The 23,243-nt window shown below is 36.4% G+C and overlaps 1 protein-coding gene across 4 annotated transcripts in view; it reads left to right on the top strand.

Moving 5' to 3' along the window:
- ATP2B1 (ATPase plasma membrane Ca2+ transporting 1) overlaps positions 1–23,243 on the top strand; it is a 126,043-nt gene that overhangs the window by 45,198 nt on the left and 57,602 nt on the right. For all 4 annotated transcript variants that reach the window (XM_054580187.1, XM_054580189.1, XM_054580188.1 and 1 more), the window contains exon 2: positions 16,652–17,072. In XM_054580187.1, the coding sequence (XP_054436162.1) occupies positions 16,865–17,072 (208 nt within the window). In that variant the 5' untranslated portion in view covers positions 16,652–16,864. The remainder of the gene's footprint in view (positions 1–16,651; positions 17,073–23,243) is intronic.

Here is a 23,243-nt window from a genome sequence, read left to right as displayed (position 1 = left end):
CAAGTGAGGAAGCTGAAACACTGTAAGGTCACTCAGCTAGTATGGCAAAGTGCTGGAATGAAATCTTAGAAGTTATGGACCTTCCATCAGCATAGTTATGATTTGGTGGTGAGCCAGGCATGCTCTCGTGTGCTGAAAGAATCTCTGCTTCTCTGGAATTGACAGTCGCTTTTGCTGGCACTTGAGAAGGGCCTTACTAAAGGACCACTGTTTGTTAATCTTCAGTGCTTTGCTGCATATTCTGCAGTTCAGTTCAGTTACACTGTATTGAGTAGTTTTTCTGTGCAAGTGCTCTTGCTGTACTGGCCACTAGGAGATACAGATATGAGCAAGACCATCCTGCCCTCAGAGTATTGTAGTTTAATCAGGAAGAGAGATAGGTATACAAGTAATGTGATAGTGGCTCAAACAGACTACAGCAGTCTAAAGAAATAGACTAATTCCATGTCATGGGGTCAGTAGAGGGGGACATTTTAGATGTTCCTTTGAGAAGTTAGTAGAAAGGGAATATAGGCTAACTTTCATTAGGGAAAACGACCTTAGGAGACTTCATTTGAAACTTGTCTGGAGAAGGAGGTGAGGCATCTGACAGCAGCACTGAAACTGAAACAAATGGATGAGAGGAGGGATGCCAGTTTGGTACATGACACCCATGCTGACGCTGTCTTCTATTGAAAACCTCTGCAGAAGGGAGATGCTTACAGGCTACATGTGCCCAATGTCTATCACCATCTTGAAAGTAATCCTTTCTTCTGATCAAAAGATTTATGCAGTTGCTACAAAAAGAAATTAAAACATGTTCTGTCTTTCTCAAAAGATGATACAAGTCTCTTATGCTATATTTATATGATGATTTAAATCATCTGTATTAAAAAAAATTATCACAAAGAATTGAGAAGTCAAGAGTTTTTAAAAACTGCATGTTCTCTCCCTCTCAGTACTAAATTAACCTGCAGTTTTTTTTTTTTGTTTGTTTTGTTTTGTTTTTGCATGTGTCTATTTATTTTACTTTGACTTTCTGTTAGGGGAGTTTGAGGGTTTTAAATGCATTATGCTTTTACAATTTAAACTTTATTCTTACCCATTTTCATTCTGTTGAGCAGTAGTGAACAGTTGAGCAATCTATTAGCCTCTATAACAGCTATAGGAAGAACACAATTGTAGCTGCTGCCCTCAAGAAACTTAAGTTGTATTTGAGGAGAGAACAAAAACTTTTAAGAAAGCTTCCAGAGATACACATAGGTGTTTCCTTTGCCACCTCCTTGTTCTCCTGTGCTCAAGTATATCAAACTACCAATCACACCTACTTGTTTTTAGCCCCTTTCCACTTGTGCCTCCCTCTGCTTTGATTTAGGTATATCCTAAACAGTAAAGTCGTCCTCAAAGCCACATGCGCATTTTACACTTTATCCTTTGTTCAGTAAACCTTTGGTGATGCTCTTTATAATACTGCATTGTATTTGCTTGTATGCTAGTCTTTCTCATTTAAGCTGTAAACTTGAAGACAAGAGCCTTGGACCTAAGGCTTACTTATTTATGTTTGGGACTGATAGGAATATCAGAAGAGAAGAACAACAGGTTTTCAAGGGACAGTGGTAAATTTAGTATAGAGCTTGATGTGCTGCAAGATACTCCAATGGGGATGTCTGTTAACATTTGAAAACATGGGCTTGGAGCTTGATCAAGGCATCAGATGTAGGTCACAGTGTAGTATGAGCTGCCAAGAAAGAGGCTGTAGGGAAGAAAGCCCTGGGTGATCGCCTCATTTAGGGTGTGGAAAGATTAAAAAGCCAAGGAATGTGGGCTGACAAAGGTTGGATAGAGACTTATGAGAACTAAGTGATATAATGCCTAAGAGGGAAGAATACTGTCAGATAACTCAAAAGTATATAGGAGGATGAAAACTGAGAAGCTTGATATTACTGATCACCACAAAGAGACAGCTCAGGAGGGTGAGGATGGATCCAGTTTGCCAGGGATCAAGGTGAAAGTGGATGGTCAGAAAGAAGCATTGAGGATAGACCTTATTACGAGGTATGGTAAAAGGAGGGGACAAGGATAACTTCTTCGGTTAATGAGATCGAGGAGAGGCTTGTTTTGTGGGGACTGAAGGGAACAGCCTTTTAGGTGGTAGACTGTAACTGAATTATGCTTAAGTGAAGTAAAGGAATCAGTATGAAGTGGTGGTGGTAGCTTGCAGTGACAGTCAATGAAATGAGATCTTGAGGTAGATTTTAGTAGCCTGGGTAAAGACGAGAGTAATTTAGGAAACGGACTAGAAAGAGGAACACACTACTAGGTTAAGAGATGTGTGAGTGGATCATTTATGACTGAGAAAAATAAATTTCTAATAGAACCAGGAACTCACTTTTAAACATTTTAATCAACATTGTTCAGCCAGATGTTATGTCGATTCAGGGGTAACTAATTAACCAGATGGGTATAGTAGGAGGATAAAACAGCAAGTGAGACACAAGCGCAAAACTGGAGTTGCAGACCATTGGGAAGTTAGCTTTTTTTAGGGAGGCAAGTATAATCACAAGGGATCTTTGACTGCTTTTAAATCTGTAGGTCAGAATGTATGCACAGGATTCTGTGTAAGTGAAGAGAAATAAAAGGAGATAAGGGTATACCAGAGAGGAAATCTTGAGAGGAGAACAATTTCAAGTGATGACTTTCAACGCGAGGCTCTACCCTTGAATAGCAGTCACAGAGTACAAATCAAAGTCTTAGAATGAAGGTCAGGAACTGTGTAAAACCAGAGTGTTTGGAGAATCATCAACATGATGAGATGGAGTAGAGTGGCTCAACAGTCTCTTAAAGTATAGCTCACCTTTACTTTAATGTAAAATGTACTTAATTTCAGCCAGACTCTGAATGTGTTGCAAAAGTGAGTATTGATTTACTGAGCTGTTCTTTGTAACCACAGCTGGAAATAAAAAATAATGAAGTATCAAACTGTTTAAATAAAGAAAAAGAAATAAAAGATGTGGAAAGTGTCTTCTCCTAGTTCTGTATTCAGTTGTTTAAATATTGGAATAAATAATCCTTGAAATCTAGAATTTTTAATTAAGAAAACAGAAAGCTTATGTTAAATTTACAGATAAGAGTTACACCTCCCTAAATATTGCCAAATTTATTTTTGTGAGCTTATTCAGTGACATAATGAGCATCCTGTTTCCTTAAGCCTTTAAGTGTAGGTTCTTGTGAACTGACAGGATAGAAGCTCTTAAGAACTGAGTAGGCTGATAGAGCAGCTGGTGTGACACTGAAGTGTTCATACTGCCTTCTAGCTCCTGAACAGACGGGGGAAAACAACACTGTTTTAATTTAGAAATCTCTTCCTTGACTATAGCTGATATTCTCAAAACCAGTGAGACTAGAAAATGGTAGAACATTTCGTTCTCATATTTAACTGGAGATATAATATGTTCTCATATTTGGGGGTAAGCTACACAGGATTATATAAAAATTATTTTCTTTATTTTTGACCTTTTAAAAGACTTATCTTTTACTAGGAAACTTACTATTGCAATGAAAATTTCTAAAATGCCTATGTAGAATAGGAGAAGAACAAAAGGTAGTTTATTTTGGGGGAGAGCAGAAGGTGGGTATCTAAGTTATAGTTTTCTGTTAAATTTGTTAAAATTTAATACTTACAGGTGTTTTAAAATTGTTTACATATGTTCAAAAAGTAGCCATATGGGCCTCCCCATTTCTTTAAAAGAAGAAAATTATTTGCAGTATTTATATAAGATTTGAATTACAAAAATATTAATGTACTTAATATTAAAAATCAAAACAATTTAACACCTCAGAATACTTTTAGAATATGATCTGCTTTCACTTCACACAAATTAGGAACAGCATAGTAACCATGAGTAATATGCTAATAACCATGCTAATATGGTTGTCAGGGAATTTTGTATTAAGTTGATAATTCAATAATTTGTTCCATAATCAGAGCTCAGGGCACACTTTTTATCTACAATAGTGCTTCTCTAGATCGGTAGCATCAGCACCACCATCACCTGAGAATTTGTTAGAAATGTAAATTTGTGTGCCCTACCCAGATCTACTGAATTGAAAATCTGGGGCTAGAGCCCAGCAGCCTGCTTTAAGGAGCCCTCAGGTGATTCTGATACAAGCTGAAGTTGGAGAATCATTGGTCTCTGGTATGTAGAATTCATATGTAAATGATTTTAATAATCCAATATATGCCCCAGCACTTTTAAATTTATCCTGATTATGGTAAATTCAGAGGGATTATTTTGGTTGGTTGGTTGGTTGGTTGGTTGGTTGGTTGGTTGGTTGGTTGGTTGATTGGTGGTTTTTTTGGCTGTGTAAGTACAATCTTGCAAAATTAGGACAATCTTGCAAGAGATACAAGTAACATCAATGTTTCAAATAAGATAATTCGAACTGACTTGACCATAAAGCAAAAATGTATGTAGTGAATTTAAAGATATCTATGTTTGGGATCATTCACACTAAAATTTTATCACATACTCTGCTTAATTAAGTATTATGTTGTCATAAACAAGCAATCTCTGCTGGAAATGATAGTTATCAAAAGCAAGAGTAATTGTCTTATAGCCCAGGGAGCGGGGTGAATCACCGTTTTATTGGACCTGTTCTGCTTTGGGCTGACATATTTCTTCATACACTAAAGGTTATGGGGAATAGGAGCTGTGTGTGAGGCTCGGATAAGTAAAGAAATTGGATGGTTTTTATCACACTTTCACTAAGCCAGGCTGCTGTAGTGTGGTTTCATCATTTTAATTGAATTGTGAAATTTTAAAAAATGAGAGAAGCAAAAAAATAAATAAACCTTGTAAAGACACATGCAAATAAATTTTTACTATTATCTGTAAACTGATCTCATGCTTGCTGACTAAAAACAGATGAAAACAATTATGGTCAGGATTACAGTACCACCCAGCCCCTCCCAACTAACTCCCTTAACAATTACTCAAGAAGAGGAACAAGCACTGGGAAACGAGAATGAGCAACCAGTGCACTGGGAGCAAGAGTTAAGTATCAGAAAAATAAAGGCAACAACATTTTGGTTAGCAGTAGCAGAGGTTACCTATAAGTCCAGGTAAGAGGAAATAAATGTCTTTTAGATACAGTAACAAGAGTAGTCAGTGGTCACCTTGAAGACTAGCTTCATTGCAGCACAGGAGAAGAAGCTAAATTGAAATGTGTTGGGCACCCCTGTAGCAGGCAGTGCTAAGGATTAAAAATAAATGACACAAATCCTGCCTTGAGATCACAGTTCATTGGGGGAAAATAGAGAAGTAAACAAATCATTGCAGATGTGTTATAAAATCTATACAATAGAACAGCAATTTTCAACCTTTTTCATCTCATGGCACACATAAACTAATGACTAAAATTCTTCAGCACCCCAAAAAGTTTTTGCCAACCAAAAAAAAAATAGGTATAACTTTAATTTATTCACACAGGATGTCTATTGTTATGTTGGTGGTTGTCTTTTTTTTTATTTGACAATCTAAGGGAAAAGAGGTCAGTGCCCCTGACTAAATAGTCCGGTATTGTATATTTTAAAAATTCTTGCAGCACACCAGTTGAAAATCGTTGTAGTAGAAGAACAAATTGGTGCTTCCACAATTCTACTTTTTTCCCCACGCTGAGAGATTCACTGAAGTGGTCATCTGAATTTATCACTGGCAGCACCTGTAACTTGCCCTTGAGTATTGTGCTTAGTGTTCGCCTATGGAAGAGTCTAGTAGGTGATAAAAGTAACTTACTGAGAGGAGTGAGACTGATTTTCGTCCACACAAACACAGTGATGGTATTCATGGTCCTTTGAGACTAATCGGGCATTGTAGACAGTGCTTATTTTTCTATCAGTTATATAAAACTGAAATCCAGTTTTGTGAATTTAATCTTGTTTATATATGTAGGAGTCTTCACTCACCAGATAAAAATTACTTTTCTAGGCAGGCTTTAGAGTGTTTATGCTTTTTTTATGCAGTATGTATGCTTATTCCTTGATACTTTGGAATGTTTTAATCAAGTAATTTGAATGTAACAAAACTTTGTAAAAGAAAGCCCCTACCATTCATATTAGATCATCTGCTCTTTCTGCCATTAGAGTCAGACATTATACTCCAGTATTCATGTTCAGTGGTTTATAATACATTGTCTTTTATTTAAAATTATCTTAACTGTTCAAAGAATAAAAAATTACAGGGTGTGGATCCAGGTGTAAGGCCTTTTTTTTTTTTTTTTTTTTTTTTTTTTTTTTTAAATCTGCAGAGTCACTATATAAGAGCGTTGAAAAATCATGTTATCTCTTACTATGGAGATCAAAGGTGAATAAGGCATGTTTTTACCTTTAAATAAATGTTCAGTATAATGGGCCTAAATCTGGACTTAATTATGTAGTAGTTATACTCTCATAACCCCCTGCAGGGGCACTTAAGGTGGTGAATTTCAGAGAGTCCACACTGTCACTGCTAACTTCTAGTCAGTTAGGGTGAGCTGAATTTCTTAATTTATGAGATAGTACATTCTGTCAGTATAAAATGCCAATAGCAGCCACAGCAAAACAGCTCTAAAGACCAGTTAACCTTTTTGCAACTACTTGTCTACTAAGGGAGTTGAATTAGTTTTATGTTAAAAGAAAAAAAGAAACTAATAAAATGGAGATTTCTTGGGTGTTCTTTTTTTTTTAAAAGCTTAGAGTCAAAAACTATTTTTAGCTTTTGGTCAATGAAGTGGTACATTTAACAGCTAGGGTGTTGGTGTCTATTCGAATTACGTTATCTCCCTGGTCTTAGCCACCCTAAAACTTGTATATTGTTATGACTTATTCCACGATTTAAATGTTGGTCCTTTGCTCTTCTTTTTAATGATTTTGTGAGTATTCAATGCTTGCTTTCTTTTGTTACAAGCATCTTTATTCTTTTTGGAAACAGATGTATATAAGTGTTTGGTTTCAGTGGCTATAAAATGAGCAGTAAGATTTGATCTCCAACATCTCTTTCAGCCATTAAATTCTGTGATTCTTTACTTTGTAACCATTTTTAACAGAATGATCGCTTTTTAAAATTTATGTTTAGTATTTTATTTTGGTTTATAAACTTTAAAAAAATTATTCTCTTAAGTGAATGGGGGGAGGGACTGTCTTTAGAGTTTTTTTTAAACCCCAGACCTGTAATTTGTCTTCCTGTAGAATCAGCCATGCATTAAGAAATTTTGTAAATACTAATTTTTTAAAAATTTTACTGAGACATGTGATAGAGTTAGTAAATAGAATTTTGGATTAACGCTTAAATTATTTCAGTATATCAAATGAAAATGCAGACATTTTATTGAACTCTCTCAGTATGCATATCTTAAGGGAACTGATTGAATTTTCTTGGGAAAGAATATGTGAAATCAGAAGTAACCTCATACACTGAAGTAGTTACAAAATCTTTAAACAGAAAATTGAGTAAGATTTGGGTCTACAACTTTTTTTGCTAGTTTTGAAATTTCATCCCGAATTGGGAATGATTTGAAAAAATCAGTATTACTTAGGACTCTTTGTTTGACTCAAAGGATATTTTAAAAGAGTTTAATAAAAGTTTAAATGAAAGGATTAGTTTCTAACAAGTAAATTACTTTTGATTTATAACTAGTTTGTTTAAATTTAGGGTTGAAATTAATCAAATGACTTTTCTAGACTATGACCACAATTAGCAGATCTGAAATTAGGTGGTATATTTCAATCCTATATACAAAAAAAGTAACTTTCCTTGTCTGGGTATTTTGTCTAGGAAATAGCCGTAACTAAAAACTAAACAGGATCAATGGAGAATGGGGGTGCTAAACAGGAAGTCAGTTGTGTACATAGAAAGCATGCTTACTACATTAGGATCAGTGATGTTACCTTTTAAAGTAAGAATGGATTTTTTTTTTTAAGATTTTATTTATTTACTTTTAGGGAGGGGAAGAGAGGGAGAAAGAGAAGGGGAGAAACATCAGTGTGTGGTTGCCCCTCACACGGCAACCCAGACATGTGCCCTGACTGGGCATTCAAACTGGTGACCCTTTGGTTTGCAGGCTGGCACTCAATCCACTGAGCCACACCAGCCACACCAGCCAGGGCAGGAATGGATTTTTAAAGATTAAAACCATCACAAAAAGTACATGATCTGTCTTCAGGTATTAAGCCCTCTTCCATACATTTATTTAGGATATTGATTGATCAATTCCAAGAATAGGGAGTTCTAGCTGACTATGAGGGATCCTAAATTAGTCAGGGGTCTCCAGAGAAACAAAATGAATAGGAAATGTATTCATACAAGGAGAGAAGCCCCCAAAGTGAAGTTATCTTCTGGAGGGCAGGCCTCTTGTAGTACAGGCTTCTCTGCACACCCCAGGTGAGTGTTGTAGTATCAATGTACTAACTGGCATTGTTGTGAGAGGCTGCATTTGGCTTCAGTGAAATTTTTTTGAAGAGTCTTTCAACGTGTTTGCCCTTTTCATAATGAGTGATTTACTAGCACACCTGCCCACACCGTGCTGAATGTTCAGCAGTTTTTGACCAAAACAATGTGTGAGCACCCCCACCCCACCCCCGCCCCTACCCTTCCTATTCACCCGATCTTGCCCCAGCAATTTTCTTTTTGTTTCCCTGGGTGGAAAAAGTCCTCAAAGGGAACTGGTTTGCTGATGTGGAAGAGGTGGGGCAACAACAGAAACACTAAAAGGCATCAAAATCGAGTGCAGAAAATGTTTTGAGCAGTAGGAAAAATGTCTCGATAGGTGTATTACATCAAATGGAGAGTTCTTTGAAGGCGACTGAAGTTTAAATATGTAAGAATACATAGACTATTTTTTACAAATAAATTCTAGGGTTTCAGGGGTTTTTTTGTGTTTTTTTTATTTTGTTTTGTTTTGTTTTTTGATCCCCTCTTTGTATTCTAGTGATTTATTATGAGGAATTGGCCAAGGCAGTTTTGGAGGCTGAGAAGTTCCAGTATCTTACTGTCATCTGCAGTCTAAAGACCCAGAAAAGCCTCCAGTGGTTTTTAGTTCAGTCCAAGTCTGAAGGCTGAGAACCAGGGAAACTGGTAGTGTAATTCCCAGTCTGAGGGCAGGAAATGGATGTCTCAGTTCCTGCCTTCAGGCAGAGTACCCTATTCAGGCTCTCAATGGATTGAATGTTGCTCACCCACATTGGAGACAGCCATCTGCTTTACTTAGTCTACCTATTCAAATGCTAATCTCATACAGAAACATCTTCACAGGCACACCCTGAAGTCTATAGCCAGATATCTGGGCACTTCATAATCCAGCCACATCAACATAAAATTTAACTGTTATAGATCCATTCCAGTTTTGGATAACTTGTTATGTAACAAGCTCTACCTCATCCAAAATCTGTCTCTCTGTAACTTTCATTTCATTTTAGTTATGCTCTCAGTACTTCACAGAATATATCATGTCACTTTTATACACTATAAAATTTAAAATGTTTGAGGATAGCTACCATAAGTCATTCCTCCCCACACTAAATTCCTTCCAGTTCTTCAGTGAACTGATTTCCTGATACTTCAGCAGTCTCTTTATTAACTGTTTTACAGTATGTATTTCATAATACTTCAGACCTGACCAATGCAAAATGTAGTGGACTTATCCGTAACACAGAGGAAAGCTGGTGTCTCTCCTTCATTCATTAGTCTCTTTGATAATATTCAGTTATCACATGCTTTGTCGGCATAGCAGATATTAGGCTATCATCAGGATTCTCTTTTTCTTCTAGGTTTAGAAATGTTTCGGTAAATGATCCTCCTCTGAAATCGCTTGGGCAGCCCTTATAGGAGGGGTATTGTCTGTAGAATGGATCTGCAAATATTGTTAAATAACAGCAAAAATTGATAACATGTATTTACCATTTACTGTGTGCCAGGCTAAGTTCAAATAGTTGTACATATATTAACACATTCAGTGAGGTGTGCATTTACTGTTACTGCGTCCATATTTTATAGATGACCCTGTAACATTATACTTGTTTTTGTCCAAGGCAAAGTATTGTGTTAGCCAAAAAATCTGTATGGTTTTTACTGTAAAATAAATTTTTCATTTTCACCAATAACTTTGTTGATTGGGAAATTTTGAGTATGTTGGCTCTCTCCTGCATGGTATAATGTTGATCTCAATTAATGTGTCATTTTGATAGCTATCAACTTCAACTGAATTACCCTACCATGGAGCATCATCCAACAAGAAATCTCCAGCATGAAATGTCACAAACCACTTTTGGCATGTTTGATCAGTGACAGCACCTTCCCTCTACACTGCACAAATCTGTTTTTGCGTTTCAATTGTGTTTTTACCTTTCTTGAAATAATAAAGCATAATATGCTGAAGATGTTGCATATTTTCCTCCATCTCTAATATTAAAATGACTACAGAAAAATTCACCAATTTTGATGGGTTTTTTTAAATACACGCTGATATGACAGCTGTCACAATAAAGTCTAACAAAATGAAGTTACAGGCAACTTATGAGCTACTAGAGCCATCTTACAGGAGGAAAAAAAAACGAACTTTTAGGCCAACCCAGTAGAATAAATAGGTCTATAAGCTCCCTTTGTTAGATGTTAGACTCTTGTCATTACTGCCATATCACGTTAGGAGGTAGAAGGGGAAAGCACTTATATCCTGTAAATTAGCACAGAGGTAATGCATACTAAATTTTGAGCAGAATGAACCGTTGTCTTTGAATATATGATGTTTGTCCAGAAAGTATCAAGCCATGTACTATGAAAAATAGAGATATTTATTGAAGAAGATACAAAAAACATTGTACATAGGACAATGACATCTCAGTCCTTTTCAAAGTAGGCACCTTGGGACCTCACACAGTTCTAATCACCATCAGCTGCCCTTTCATACTTTCCTGAATCTCATACTGTCTGAAATCTTTTCCCTTTCTAAGGTGATTTTAGTTTTGGGAAAAGTTGCAGGATGCCAAATCTAGGCTGTAAGGGGCCTCAGGTACCTGGGTGATTTGATGTTTCACCGAAAAACTGCACAAGATGTGATGCATGAATGGATGCATTGTGATGAAGTTGCTCATCACCAGTTGCCCACAGATGTGGCCTTCTGAATCATCCGAATAATTTCTGCAGAGGAATGTTCAAGCTTAATGCAAAATTTTATGCAGATTCTTTGCTTTACTCAGTCATTTTGAATGCAATGGCCATGCAGTACACATGCTCTCTCAAGGACACCTCCTGCCCTTCACTAGTAGTACAGTGAAGCTGTCATTGTTCACACATGTGCATTCCAGTCCACTCTTCACAGCTGCCAGTTTACATTGATGTTGCGCAAACTGTTCTCAGTTATGTTTTTGTAATTAAATGGAGAAATCATTCTTTGTGCCACTTAAGTTTAGCCTCTCATTGCCACCTATCATTCTGGATCCCGATTCTGTCATCTGACATATTTGCTGACTTACTTAGCTTCAGGTCATCTCTAGAAAGGAGGAATTGAAGTTGTATTATTAGCAAAGCTGTGTTTTGTGAATTCCACTCATGTCTAGGACCTCGCAGTCATTTTTTTGTCTTTTGTGGCCTTGCCCATTTATTGTAAAGCTTGTGTGTCAGTTGGAATCTACCTTATTCTTCTCTTTTGCAGACTGTAACTATTTTTGCCTAACTCTAGTTTTAAATCACCTCTGTCTTTTACCGTTACCATGATCCCTTGAGATGACCAGCAGTGTTTTGATCAGAGACGTAATCTAGGGACTCTAGTATAAATTATGTAGGCCAAGAGGCCTGTGTGGAGTAGCTGTGTATTTTCTTTAAATCTCCATCTTTTGGGGCCTTGGCTTCCACTTCACATTTCTTCTTAAACTTTTTAAATGGAATATCAGAATCTTCATAAAACAAAGAGAAGCAAAATAGATGTTCTACTTTCTATTGTATCTTTATCCCAAATAGTGCATCTCTGTCTGATTATTATGTTGTCGCTAGCAAGTGAAAGACAAAACTTTTTTGTTGTCCTTAGCATTCTTGTCAGTCCACTACAGTCAAATCTCGATTCTCAAACAGTTCAGTTCTTGGCCAAATTGTTCATGGAAAAGATGTCTCAGTTGTCTGACAAAACTTCGGGTCTCTATTCTTGACCCACCAACCTTTTCATGCTGATATCTGTACAGTCAGCCACATATCTCAACCAACAAGCAAAGGAGATTCGGTTTTCAAACAAATCGCTTCTCCTACAGTGTTCTGGAATGAATTAAGTTCAAGAACTGAGATTCCATTGTACTTAGGTGAGTGGAAGAGTGAAGAGTAGGTAGAGAGAAAAGTAGTGGATGAAAGAGGCTATAGACAGTTTAGCAATAGACAACACCCTGACATATAATTGGTAGGTAATCTGGAATTCAAATAGTCACTTTTGGAAAGTGGCTTATTTGCAGGTGGTGCTTTTTCCTTGATATCCCTTTCTTTTAACAGTGAGGGAACTGAACATGATTGGTAATCATGTACTTATTAAAGCACTATGATTGGAAAGTGATAAAACACCCAACTATAAAAAGGAATTTATTGACAAATTACTAAGAAGATCAGGGATAGGGCAGACAGCAGGAATTGATTGACCGAAGGGCTCAAGTGGACCAGCACTGACAGGCACATTTCTTCCCTCTCATCCTCTGTCCTTCATTCCCTTGCAGAGGCTTTTTACATCTCATATTTAACTTCAGTGAGAAGAAGCAAGTCTGCACCCTAGAGTCACAGCAGAGGCCTCATTGTTGAACTGGAGATGGACTTACATGAGGGTTGGGAAGGGCAGATCGCTAAACAAAAGTGGGGCTATTGCTGCAAAAATGGGAGGAAAGAATGCTGAGGTGGCAAATAACAAATTACTTACAGTATCTCTTGAATTATGATTTTATTATATAAATTGGCATATTTGATATTATTTGACTGCTTTTGACCAATGAAAACCTGCATTTCAACCTAATAAATGTGAAGACTTAAAGTGGAGACAGTATAGTGAAAGGAACATGGCTTTTGAGTCACAAATAGAGATTCAGACCCTTGTCTATTATGTATTAGCTCTATTATGTATCCTTACTGTTGAAATTTAAGGGCACCCAAATAACACCCTTATTTCCTGCTTGAGTTCTTTTCAGAGAAAAGTTAAAGATTGGCATATTGAAATAAAAAGAATAGTTTTATTACTGACAAAATCAGAAATGAAGGACTTGGTTTTTGTGTGACAACAGTGAGACTATAACGTTGAACCCAGAAATAAACACTTACTTACTCACGCCCACTCCCGACATTTGGAACAATAGGTTTTTAACCTGAGTGTCTGCCCCTAATAACCCAGACCAGAATGCATGAGTCCTGCAGACATCTTGCTCCCAAGTGAAGGCTAAGAAATGAAGAGGTTACATATGTCTAGTTGCCCTCAGAAAATCTATCTGGCATCTCGTTTCACCTCAGTGATACTGGTGAGGTTGAGGCCAGAAGACATTGAGGAAAATGTCTGTGTGCAAATCAGAGGAATGGTGACCTATATGTCCCCAACACAGAGATTTATGGATCTTAATTTTTTATATCTGAATAGATAACAATTTAGTGTGGAGTTGGTGTGACGTTCAGATGCCAACGAATTTTGGGTGTGAAAAATTAGGGAGATTATCAAATAACCACTTACTGCAGTTTTTGAAATTGGGTTATTATAATTGATATGTGAGTAGGAGGAAACCCATTTTGCCTGAGAGATGAGTAAAATTAGTAATAATTGAGCAAGGGTAAGGGTTTATGAGGTGGGAGGAAGCAGACAATGAAAGAAAAGTGTCTTACAGCATCCATAACTATCATATGCTTGCAAATTAAACCCAAGGCAGGCAGAATTGTTGTCCACCAGCCATCCTCAACCAGTTGCTATGAATTCAGAGTTCTTTTTAAAATTATTATTGTTACTCTATTACAGTTGTCCCAATTTTTCCCCCCTTGCCTTCTTCTACCCAGCCCACCTCCCACTCGCACAGTCAATCCCCACACCATTATCCATGTCCATGGGTCATTCAAACATGTTCTTTGACTATGTTTCCCCCTTTTCCCCTCCGTTATTCCCTTCTTTCACCCCTCTGGTTGCTGTCTGTTCCATGTTTCCACGCCTCCAGTTGTATTTGCCTGTTAGTTTATTTTGTTCATTAAACTTCTCTTATAAGTGAAATACGGTATTTGTCTTCCACCGGGTGGCTTATTTAACTTAGCATATTATTCTCCAGTTCCATCCATGCTGTCACAAAAGGTAGGAGTTCCTTCTTTCTTTCTGCTATGTAGTATTTCATTGTGTAAATGTACTGCAGTTTTTTGATCTACTCATATGTTGATGGGCACTTAGGCTGGTTTAGCACTTGACTATTGTGAATAGTACTGCTATGAACATAGGGTTGCATAAGGTCTTTTGAATTGATGTTTCGGGATTCTTAGGGTATATCCCCAGCAGTGGAACTCCTGGGTCAAAAGACAGTTCCGTTTCTAATTTTTTGAGGAAATTCTGCACTGTTTTCCACAGTGGCTGCACCAGTCTGCATTCCCACCAGCAGTGCACTGGGATTCTCTGTTCTCTACATCCGGGCCAGCATTTGTTTCTTGATTTATTAATGAGTGCCATTCTGACAGGTGTGAGGTGATACCTCACTGTGCTTTTAAAAGAATTCAAAGTTTTCAGCTCAGTCTTCAGTCTAGTCGTTCACACAGTATGTTTCCTAGACCAACAGTGTATGTATCGTGTGGGACTTTGTTAGAGAAGCAAATTATGGAGCCTGCTCTAATTCTATTCAAAATAAAACTCTGAAGGTGGGGACCAATGGTCTGTATATTAACAAGCTCTCTAGGTGATTTTGATGAATACTGAACTATGAGATACCATGAATTGCAAATGTCCCCATAACAACAGCTGAAGATTAATTGCACTTGGCAGTAATCTTCTAGTTCCTAATCATGAAACACGTATTAAATGGGGCATGAGGTTGAATATGTTAAAATAGAGCTTAGCTTTGAATGTCCAACAGGCATGAGCAGTAGGAATATATTTTCATCCAATGGGATTAGTGACATGATGGCTAACTAAAAAACTAAATGTAGCAGCAAAATGCAAAAGGGATTGGATGTAGATGTTAAAATGAGAGGGAACCTGGTGGGGAGTGGTGATTATAATTTGTGTAGGGGACAGAAGAGGCTTTTCAAAAAAAGGGTTAGCCCAACTCAGTAACTAACTGAAGCTGAGGTGGATGAAATAAAAAATGATTTAAAATCTCAACCACAGGTTATTAGATAGTGGTGATTGAGGAAGGGAGCACTCTAATTTGGGAACACGGTGAATCTGTTGTTGGCATGTTAACTTAGAAGTGATTTTTAAAAAAATATAGATGGAGAAAAAGAGTTGAGAGCTTGTGTTTAAGTAGTGTGTAGTAAGAGGAGAACTTGAAAGTGGTTTGAAGAAAATGGAAGTAATGCATCCATTCTTTCTTCAAATGGTTTTTGAATGTCTGCCCTGTGCCTGGCACAGTTCTACATTCTCAGGAAATGGTAATAGACAAGCCCTACCTTTAGATGGTAGGATAGATGGAAGAAGAATACACCCCCCCCCCAAAAGTCAATAAATGAAGAAAGAAGGTAATTTCAGATAATATTAAGGGCCAGCAAAAAAAAAAAAAAAGAAAGAAAGAAAAAGAAAAAGAAACATTCAGTGAGAAGTGACTAGGGAATTGAGAATTTCTTTAGATACCTGGTCAGGAAAAGACCAGAGGTAGTGACATGTGACAAAAATTAGGGTGGACAATAATTTAAGGAAGCCAGAATTTGGTGGTGTCACAGAGTGGCCAAGGAGAATTTCAGAAAAGCATATTGGAGAGCTTGTTGTGCTTTTTGCCTTTTCAGGAGCTATTCTGTATGAAGCGTTTGGAGAGAGGTCTGTGTATTGGAAGAAACTTGGGCTTAGAGACATCCCAGCTCATCCATTTCAGGCGTTTGTTAGTTGTGCAGAAACTTTTCATTTTCTTTGAGGCACATTCTTAAAAGAGCAATGAGTAGCCCTGGCCAGGTGGCTCACTTGGTTGTAGCATCATCCCATATATCAAAAAGTTTGTGGGTTCAGTTCCCAGTCAGGGCGCATACCTGTGTTGTGGGTTTGATTCTGAGTCAGGGTGCGTACAGGAGGCAACCAGTTGATACTTCTTTCTCTCTGTCTCTCTCTCTCAAGTCAATAAAAACATACTATTGGGTGAGGATTAAATAATAGTAATAAAGAGTAAGGAGTAATAACACCTGATGGGATTAAATTATGATTAAAAGAGAATGAAATTAAAGCAACTAGCATAGTGTTTGGAACATAAATACTTAATAACTGTTCATAACAATAATACTGAATGAACCATAAAATTCAGTCATGTGAAATGCAGGTTTATTTAGTCATGTGATATACAATTTTATTTAGAAGTTACACTTTGACCTATCATGCAAAGCATTTTAATGGAAAGAGATTACAATTAAAGTATTTTTATGATTAAATGAGGTGCTTTGATTAGCTTACATGAAGACATTTGTTTACATGCACAGTACTCTAAGATGGATTTTTAGTAACTTACATTTTCTTCTTACAGATGTATACATCTCATGATTGATGTGGAGAAACGTCATGGGCCAAAGGTCAAGATACTTCTCTGGGAAATGCTGATGCTGCTTCATAAAGTCATACAATGAGCGTTTGGTTTAAGAAAGATTTTCACATTTAAAAGATTTTCATCTTGGAAATATATCAAGTGAAAATTAGAATCTTTTGGGAAACATTTTCCTCCTAAAAAATTATACTTGTAATGGGCGACATGGCAAACAACTCTGTTTCATACAGTGGAGTGAAAAACTCTTTGAAGGAAGCTAATCACGATGGAGATTTTGGAATTACGCTTGCAGAACTGCGGGCTCTCATGGAGCTCAGGTCTACAGATGCATTACGAAAAATACAAGAAAGCTATGGAGACGTCTATGGAATTTGCACCAGGTTGAAAACATCTCCCAATGAAGGTGAATTTTATTACATTTGATTTTAGTTTTTTGTGTGGAGAGTACTGTGTTACTTATATTGATCATGCTTATTTGTCTTGGCTATTTGTATAATTATGCCATAATTTTAGTGACATTAAAGGTGTGTTAACTGTTAGATTAGTGCAGTTATAGTAACTTTAGGTCAAGAAATAATGTTGCAAAATTAATTATTATTATTTTTTTTTTTTTTGGTTGACGGGAAGAAATATTTTGTAATGTTGTACATACTCTTGCTGCTTGTTTAAGATGGCAAGATTGTCTTCCCCTGTGAGCTAATAATATGGAACCAGGCTTAGTTGCTCTCAGGACATTCAGTGGATATAAACCCTGCTCTCTATTCTCCATTTTGCCAGGTGACTTAAAATAGTTGTCATTGCCAGTAGCTGGCCGACTTGTTTTTAACCTACACTTTAATAATTCGTTCATTTGGTCCTAAAGCAAATGGAGAAGATTAGATGGCAGTTTTTGACCTGACAGACATTTCCTTTAAATTAAAGGAAATTAAAGGAATAGTTTTCGGTCTTAGATTAAAAATAGTTTTCAGTCTTAGAATTGTGTTTAGCTTCCTTGTGTTCACAGAAGCCTTTGTTTTCATTCTTGGTTTGTTTCAAATTTCTTTTTGAGAATCAAGAAAGGAAAATTCATTATAACTTGATTGCATTATGGTCTTTAAAATGGTTTGAGTATGATGGTTTTTTCTACAATGATCATGTTGAACATAATGTTTAGGTAGTTTCAAGTTGCAAAAGAGGGGAAAGAATACAGGAGGATGGATATTTGGCAACTACAGTTTATTTTAGGGAGGATGGGAAATTATTAATGCTGAAACTGTTAGCATATATTGCAAAGCCAATTCCAGAGAAATTAGGCAGAAGTGTTTTTCATAACATTTTTTTCTAAACATCTTATGCCATGCAACTACTTGTGAAAAAAAATTTAAATAATGGCAAAAATTGATTTCCAAAGTTGTTAAGGAATTTTAAGTAACATTAAAATTATTTTTTAAATTTATTTTTTAAATGTAACATCTTAAGGTAGCTAAGATCTCTGTTGTTAATGTAAGTTCAGGGTATCAGGAACAGACTCAAGGCTGTTAGCAGATAGTAATTTGACAAAATTTGTAGTTCATGGTGCAGACCCACTTTGAAATGTTAACTAATTTTAGATCACCTTAGAGATTTGGCTGTTAATACACGGTTCTCATTCATCACTTCAACCATAGGTACTTATTGTATTTAATCTAAAACCTAATGGTTGGATGTTTCATGATCACCAGATTCATAGGAAACATTAACATTAAAAAGCCCTCGATACAACAACATAGTTTTTTTATAAAAATGATATTGAACTTCAGTTTCAAATCTGTACTTAGCTGCACTTTCCCTGAACATATCTTTGTATTCCTCTGCTATTAACTAAAATCCTGTCTTTTAATAATTAACAGCTCTTCCATGACGCATTCTCATTTTTATAGACATAATTTTCAGTAGTTTGCACTGGAGTTTTTTTTGTGCTATTACTTTGTGCAATACTCCTTGCGTCAATTTTGATTTAATAGTGAAGTTTATTAAGTTAACTGTAAATTTTTCATCCTAGTACATTTTTTAAATTTTGGGAGGGGATGGTTTATATACCCCTTTGACAACATGATGGAAGCTCTGAATAATCTCTAGAAATTGTCACTTAACTCTCAAAATGTGTGTGTGTTGTTGCTGCCTATGCTATTAAATAAATGTGTGCAAGTATTTTCTCTCTTTTGTTCTTAGAAAATTCTTGTTCATCTTCCCAGTAGAGCAAATTTAATTTTCTGTTAACATATGTGCAAAGTCTTGTTTTCACTGTTTATATATAGTTTGTTACTTTGAAATGCTTTTTTAGAGAATGTGAAAAGGACCATTTTAAGCATTATATTTGTATTTACAATTTAAGAATAAATAAGAACAGCAGCAGCCTGACACAAATATTATTTCCAAAGAAATAGTTTTAGTGTAAAATAGTTTTAGTGTAATTTAGAAATACTTCACTCAGAAAGTTAATGAGCATTTTATCACTAACTTACTAAACAAATGATAATAAATGAATTGTCATCAAGGATAATCTAGGAGTTTATCTGCCCCCCGCCCCACCACCCAAAATGATCTAGACACCAAGTACTTTTTTGTTAGTGTAACCTTCTTAAGTCAAGGAAGGTAAGATTAAAATGATTCTCCAAAATACATGAATTTTGGTTAGGTAAAACTGAAGTTCATCTTTCCCTTTAGTTCTTTCATTTATTAATTCATTTCTTGGTACATCCTTTCATTAGATCTAGTTGTTAATTATCAAATATTTTATATACCCCCTAAAAAATAGATTTAGTGTTGTAAGATAATTAGAGTTGTATAATTAAATAACATCCTAATTTCAGCGTTGTTAATAAACTGTAAGAATATGTGCATTCTGAATTGCTGGGGTATCGGATTCATCAAGTTTCTGTTATATAGCAGGTACTTTTTCTAGGCCCTGAGCATAAATTCATTAATAAAACAAAAATTCCTGTCCTGCTTTTGCATCGGGGAGACAAATTCACAAGACAGCTAACTGAAATAGGTAGTGTGTTAGTGATACGTAATTTCCTCTTTAGAGGAAAAATGAGTGGAGAAGGAAAATCAGTAATAATTAGGATTATCAATATTAGATTGCTATGAAGTCTGGAGGAAAAACTTAAAACATTTCTTAAGAACAGCAACAACAAAAATGATAGATAACATGTTTTTTGGTTATTAGAACTTAGAAATATTAATTCATTTTCTCCTCACAACAACATTACCTTACTTTACAGTCAAAGAACCCACAATACAAAAAGGGGTTATGTGGCTTTTACCTCAAGGCTCACATTTCATAAGCCCAGAGCAGGGATTCATACTGACATTCTGGCTACAGAGAACATGCTTTCAGCCACTATATTGCACTTCCTCTTATAAAAGCTCAGCTCATACACCTTGCAAAAAGGGTAATAATATTGAGAAAGAGGTACCTGTTGTTCTCTCAGCAGTATTTTCTGGTGGCAGGAATTGCATGATTGAAAAAAGAATTGGTTTTAAGATTCTGTTTATCAGTTTTTAAAATATATATGGCCTACTCAGGAAGTTGTACATTATTTGTGCTTCCTCATTTGGCCTGCTAATTTATTGCTTGTTTTCTAGTAGAGTAGTCCTTTAACTTGACTGTAAGCCTACTGTATGTGTCCTGATCAATAAGAAGTGTTTTGAGCCAGATGTGATTTTCAAATCAAAACCTTCCCAGTGGTTCTGATTAAACCATCTTTACTTTTGAAAGAATTAGAACTATAAATTTCAGGGTTGACATGAATTGAGACTTGTAATTTCATATTTTTAGCTTTTTCTGTTAAAGCAAACAGCTATGCAGGGGACCCCAAAAAACCCGAAATTGTCTTTCCAAGGGCAGGCCCCTTGCAGTACAGGCTTCCCCTGCTAGGTGAGTGTTCCAGGAACTGTATCAGTGTAGCAACTGGAGTTGTGAGAGGGTGCGTTCAACTTCAATGAATTCTCTTTGAAGACTCTTTGAAGGTGTTTGCACATTTCATGATGGGTGATTTATAAGCACACCTGCCCACACCATGCTGAGTGTTTAGCAGTTTCTGACCCAAAGCAGCATGACCCCCGTGCCCCACCCTCCCTATACACCTGACCTCACCCCAGTGACTTTTTTCATCCGGGGAAGCAAAAAAAAAGAAGAAGAAGAAGAATAGCCCTCAAAGGGAAACATTTGGCCAATGTGAAAGAGGTGAAACAAAAAAATGACAGAAACACTAAAAGGCATCAAAATTGACAAGTTCAAAAACTGTTCTGAGCAGTGGAAAAAATGTCTCAATAGGTATAATGCATCAAATGGAGAGTACTTTGAAGGTGACTGAAACTTAAACATGTAAGAATAAATAACAATTTTTTATAAACAAATTTTGAGATTTTGGGGGCCCCTCCTCATATCTAGTTCCCAGAAACTAAGAATATACTTTTATGTCAAGTACTACCTGCTTGTAACATTGTAATTGCATGAAATTACCATTACAGTTTTTTCTTCTGTATCTTTATTATTTTCCTACATTACTTTCTTATTCCTTTTCTGAATCATATTTCCTGATCCTTTTATTTTTTACCCTAGCTTTTGGTATCTTTTCCATTTTAATGTGTTCCTGTGTTACCCATATTATATTTTATATTCAATGACAGAATAGACTCTAATGATAAGATTTCTGGAAGGCAAACCTCTAGCCCTTGTATCATTTTTATCATTCAGTGTACTGCATTAAATGGTAGAAATGAATTAATAAAAATTAAAGACAGATACTGAGTGGTTTCATGGACTTGTAAATGGTAAGAAAGCAAATGAGACACTTAAGTTTTTAAATGGTGGTGGTTAAAATTAGGTAGAAGAGAAAAAAGCAAAGGAAATAAGGAAAGAAAACAGTGGTGGAAAGAAACAAAAGGTGTGTGGTGGGAATCAGAGTAGAGTCAACAGCAGTTGCCCCTTGCTGAGCAATGTTTCCATAGAGTTTCAGGTGGCAGTTTATATTTGCCCTATAGAAGAAAGGCTGTTAGTAATGGTGTGTTTGACCACATCTTCTTGGTATAATAAATAAAACTAATATTCGCCCATGAAAATCTATTTTGAGTCTCAGAAAATCAGTCCTTTACCCAGAGTAAGTCATTATTAACTACAAGAACACTTAGATGCCCGAGCCATTTCAGACATTCAGCAAGGATTTGCTGGGTTAGGGTGTGTCAGCCATGTATGCTTTAATATGTGTACAGAGTACTAACAAGGGTTTTATATTTATGATTCTGCATGACCTTGTCCTAGAAATTTATTGCTGCTGTATTAAAAATAGAGAATTACACATTCAATACTTGTTCCGGTCACTAGATTACATTGCTTATGCATTTCTTCAAGATAGTTGTAACACTGACTATTCCTCTAACTTTGTCACATACATAATATTTTATAAAGTTGTATTTGATAGATCCTGAAGCAGCATAGTTTTAGAGTTTTTTAAGTTCAGTGTTCCAAATATAATGGACCTATTTCTTTCTCACAATATTCTGTTGCAGCTTTCATAATGTTATACTTTTAGGGTTTTCTTTCTATCTAGCCAGGTCTGATCAGCTCCTATGCTTTTCTTTAGCTGTTGGCAAGCCTCAGGTTCTGTTCATCTAAACACGCTTCTCTTCATCTACACACACGTGTCAGGTGATGCCGTCCACTCCTAACACACATCATCTGGATGCTGGTAAATCCCTACATCTATAGCTGCTGTCTCAATATTTATCCCAAGCTTTGAGGCTAAAAGCCCAACTCTTTTTCAGACATTTTTATTTTCCAAACTTTCCTTTCTGATAGCATACTTTTCTTTTTCCCCTTCCCAATGAACTGTTGACTACCTTGTGAAGTGGCTCCGTAACAGGAATCTTTCATCCACTCCTAGTCACTGTGCCAGCAAGACTTGAAAATTCTAACTCCTGACTTTGTCTTAAGTCAAGGATGTTTGCTTCTCTACATCCCGCTACCTGGTTTGAGGCCACTGTGTTCTGTTACCATAATTCAGGTAACAGCATACTAATCGATGTCTTTCTGTCTCCCTTCATGCTGCCTGTCATTTTCCTGCTTAAAGCCAGCAGTGGTTTCACATTGCCCTTAGAATGACTTCTCACTTAGGTTAACAAATGTCTGTGGGATCTGGCTCCTGCTTACCTCTCTAACCTTAACTTCTTTCCAGCTCTGTTCCTCAGTGTTTGAGCGTAGCAAAATCTTCAGTTTACTTAAATACTTTTATGCCAAGCGCACTCTTACATCTAGGTTTCTTACATAATATACTAGGCTCTTCATCTAAAACATTTTATCTCATCCTTCCTATGACTGTTTATCTCTAAATCATTCTTAAGATCTCAAGTTAGATATCTTAAGAGTTCCCGTATCCACCCCAACCCCCTGTAATTTGGATTCCAGGCCTTCCCTGCCCACCCCCCCCCAACATCCTTACCACTTCCATCCAAATACTTAACACCCTGAGTTGTGATTAACTGATTACTTACTTGTCAGTCTGCCCCACCAAACTTAGTTCCTTGATGGCAAGTGTCAGAGAAAGGTATC

Source organism: Pteronotus mesoamericanus, unplaced genomic scaffold, assembly GCF_021234165.1.
Source record: "Pteronotus mesoamericanus isolate MK-2021 breed Mesoamerican mustached bat unplaced genomic scaffold, CSHL_Meso_final contig_56, whole genome shotgun sequence".
NCBI lineage: Eukaryota > Metazoa > Chordata > Mammalia > Chiroptera > Mormoopidae > Pteronotus > Pteronotus mesoamericanus.
This window is presented reverse-complemented; position numbering and strand designations above follow the sequence as displayed.